The sequence below is a fragment of the Nothobranchius furzeri genome, chromosome 5 (genome assembly GCF_043380555.1).
Source record: "Nothobranchius furzeri strain GRZ-AD chromosome 5, NfurGRZ-RIMD1, whole genome shotgun sequence".
NCBI lineage: Eukaryota > Metazoa > Chordata > Actinopteri > Cyprinodontiformes > Nothobranchiidae > Nothobranchius > Nothobranchius furzeri.
In genome coordinates this window covers 27,146,224-27,149,975 of record NC_091745.1, presented here as the reverse complement: position 1 = coordinate 27,149,975, position 3,752 = coordinate 27,146,224, and the positions used below count along the sequence as shown (strand labels likewise).

Below are 3,752 nucleotides of genomic sequence, written 5' to 3'. Positions count from 1 at the left end.
ATCAGCATACAATGTGTTTGGGCAAATGATGCAGTAAATCTTTAGTTTGGCACTCATAAACTACAGGACAAGAGGCTTGGTGATGATGCTTGGATTCCTTTCATTGTTTTGTTCTGAAAGGAAATAATTTTATGAAGATTGCTCCATTTTTTATATATTTATATTTTTTACCTAAAATTTTATTTGTGTTTATGACCTGTAAGAAAATGTGAAAATTAAGAAGAAATAAAACAAAAATATGTAAGAGAGAATTCAAACAAGTCGACAAAAACCTGTTTTTCTTACGCTATAAGAATTTTGTTAAAATCTCAGTAATAAAAGTAAAAAGTGGGTTATTTTCTTTAATTTTTTTAACACTTCATACTTTTAAAAAAAGCATATTTATGCTTCTGAGACAAATTTCAATCCGCTTTTAGACCCCTCCCATGCACTGAATCTGCTTTGATTGATCTGGTGGCTGGCAGATAACTTCCTGAAGCTCAATGATGCAAAGACAGAAACAACAATTTTTGAGCCCAGGAACCCTAATGGAACTCTGAGTGGATCTCATCTACCCCTGGCACCTTACCACCAAGGAGCTTTTTGACCGCCTCAGTGACCTCAGCACCAGATATTGGAGAGTCTGACCCAACGTTCCCAGACTCTACTTCCTCACACTAAGAAGAGTTCATCATCAAACTGGGACCCAAGGTGTCCTAGTGCCAGGAGCACATATAGAAACAATCATGCTTGAACATGGTGTTCAAGACAATCGGAAAAGCACTGTAACAATAACAAAACGCCGCTCTGATTCAGACCAGGGGAGCCATTCCTCCTAACAACACCTCTCCAGGTCTCACTGTAGTTTCCCAGATGAGCATTGAGGTCCCCTGGAAGAATGAGGCAGTCACCGCAAGCAGTGCTCTCCAGAACTGTCTCCAGAGACTCGAAAATGATAATACGGGGTGGGGGTGGGGGGGTGGGGTGGGGGGGTTGTGGGGGGGATTCTGACCTCCAGTTTGGTGCACATACACAATCAACAGCCAAGACCCAACCTCCCACAGGCAAATAGAGGGCGGCTACCGTCTCATTCACCGAGGTAACCTAACCTTAACCCCAACATGAAAGCACCAAGTATTCCCACCCCTGATAAGTACCGCTAGGCGGGGGCAACTCCAGAGTGGTAGACTGTCCAGCTGCTCTCAATGAAACTGGTTCTGGAGCCAGAGCATATGTGTCAAGGTGAGTCTGACTATATTTAACCTCTCAACGTCATGCACCAACTCAGGCTCTTTCCCCACCAGAGAAGTGACATTGCATGTACTGGAAGTCAGCTTCTGTAGTTGGGGATCAGGCGACCAAGGTCCCCGCCTTTCACCATCCAGCTCACTACACACCTGACCCTTTGGCTCCACCCACAAGAGGTGAGCCCATGGGAAAGGGAACCCATGTCTCGTCTTTGGGCTATGCTGACCGGGTTCCATGTGTGAAAGCCCGGCCACCAGGGACTTGCCAGCATGCCCCACTTCTAGACCTGGCTTCAGAGGAAGGTCCCGGTGACATGCGCATGGGAGAGGGAACACTGTTTCTATTTATATTGTTCAACATAGGAGGCCAAATGTTATTTTTGGAATATTCAGTTGCTCAAGAGAAACATATTGCAAACATTTTAGGTAGATTAGACTGATAACAATACAATTTTATAGCAAATCGACCCAATGGACAACATGTTTAGACTTACCAGAATAAATTATTATCATGCGGGCAGGACAAGGATCTTAATAAAGGACACGCTGGTCAGGAGATGTTCGCTTTTAAAAACGTGTTCTGAGCTTTAATGTTTCTTAACTGTCTGGGCACAGTCGACTTCTCTCAACAGGTCTCCCTCGTGTTGGAGAAAGTTTATTTTCTTGACCGTCACTGAACGCAACACCAACTAAGAGACTTGAATGAGTTCACTGAACGCACCACAGCCACAGTCCCCGCCCTCCCGAGGCTTTGACGTCACCCACGTCCGTCTCCGCCATGCATGGAGGAGTGCAGCTGCTCCAGCGAAGCCCCGCTCCCTCCGCCCGCCCTCCTCCCACAGCTCTCTGCCATAGAGCCTCAACGACAGACAGACAGCCTACCGCTCGCTGTCCTGCTGCCGCTGCTGCGCGGAGCCCAGTCTCTCTCCACCCGAGCCCCGGCATCGTCTCGCTGCGCGGGCCGGCTTGCCAGTTTGGTCGCTTTGGGTTGACTTTTTTAGGGATTTGGGAAAATTAATTTTTTTCTGCGAGCTTTGGTCTCCAATTGCCCTTCGTGACATATGGAGAAAATGGCCAGACCACTTCCTATTAACCCAACTTTTCTGCCACCGACGCACGGCGTCCTGAAGTCCCTGCTGGAGAATCCGCTGAAGCTGCCTTTCCATCACGATGAAGGTGCGTTTAAATGTCCACAACTTGTCACGCACGCAGCAGACTGCCCTCAACTTGCTATCTCCGCGGAGACGCAGTGATTTCGCAGCTTAAACCGAGTGAAGGACGTAAATCTGATCTATTACCAGTGCCTCATATTTACTATTCCCAGTCTGTGGTGCTTGAACCGAGCTGCTAAAGTAGCCAGGGAGCGGCAGACACGCACGTCAGAGAGCTCCGAGTGTGGGATTGATGTTTGTGACTGACAGGTAACACACCTGGCAGGCTGACAGGAGCTGAGCGGAGTTTATTTCCCTAACGAGTGTGTAACAGACGCATCAGTGTGTTTTTGTTGTGACTGCGCTGCTTTTAGTCCGGAGAGGCTGTTTATAATCTTTAATCCTTTCGTCTTCAATGAGACTCATTAGCGATCCCTCCAGCTGTCGGTAGAGGGCGTCTTTAGCGGATTTTAATTTGATCACAAGCGCATGAATGAACTATTTAACTTTAAAGGGGGTTTCCGCACAAAAACAGCACTTTTGTCCTGATTACTCGCTGTTTTGTTTTAGTTTATTTGTCACGTGTTACAAGCGTCTAGTTTAAATCTGTCAGAGCTGGTTTTCCAAAAAATTGCACTAGTTTTTATTTTTAATTTTCAGATTTCCATAATTTTTGTTTTCAAAATTGTATTCTGTTATAGACTCTGAAAACAAAAACACATCACAGGGCTCTAAATATCCAAACCACGTGTTTTTTTTTTTTTTTTGTTACAGCGTTAGGGGATGATTTACTAACACAGACGTGCTCATTAAACAGATTAAATCCATTTATCTTAATGTGGCAGTGTGTATTTTTTCTGGCGATAGGGGGCAGTAGATACCCCAAGCGAGCTGTATTTTTGTGTTTGAGTAAGACCTTTCCAACGGATGGCCATTAGTCAAAAAAGGCTGGGGGTTGCCAACTTCAGCAAAATGACAAGCACATCAGACTCCCTTTTATCACTGGCTATGAGTGAAGAGGTACATGTGTAAAACAACATTATTTAATGGTGAAAGTTCTGTAACCATTTGTTACAAATCATTCCATGTGTTTTGTCCTCAAGGGCTCCCGTAGAAGGAAACATGGCGTCACCCAGACAGAGGGTGTTTTTCAAGACATAGCCTTGCGAGGCCAGGCGCCTTGCTTATGAGGACACTGTTCTCCTTAGGTCAAAGAAAACGGTTAAATGGAACAGACTTGCATCATGTGACATGGCAGATAACATTATATTTTATACGTATGAATTTAAATATATATAAAATGAACCTTTCAGTTTTTAAATTGTGTATATATTTGTTAAATTAAATATCTAAGCGAGTTACTACATGCTAGCCA

At 44.7% G+C, this 3,752-nt stretch overlaps 1 protein-coding gene across 1 annotated transcript in view; it reads left to right on the top strand.

The window, feature by feature from the left end:
• The first annotated feature begins 2,022 nt into the window (after positions 1 to 2,022).
• Positions 2,023 to 3,752, top strand: part of hlfa (HLF transcription factor, PAR bZIP family member a) — a 14,128-nt gene continuing 12,398 nt past the window's right edge. Inside the window, exon 1 of the mRNA XM_015948920.3 lies at positions 2,023 to 2,402. Within this exon, the coding sequence (XP_015804406.1) occupies positions 2,288 to 2,402 (115 nt within the window). The 5' untranslated portion in view covers positions 2,023 to 2,287. The remainder of the gene's footprint in view (positions 2,403 to 3,752) is intronic.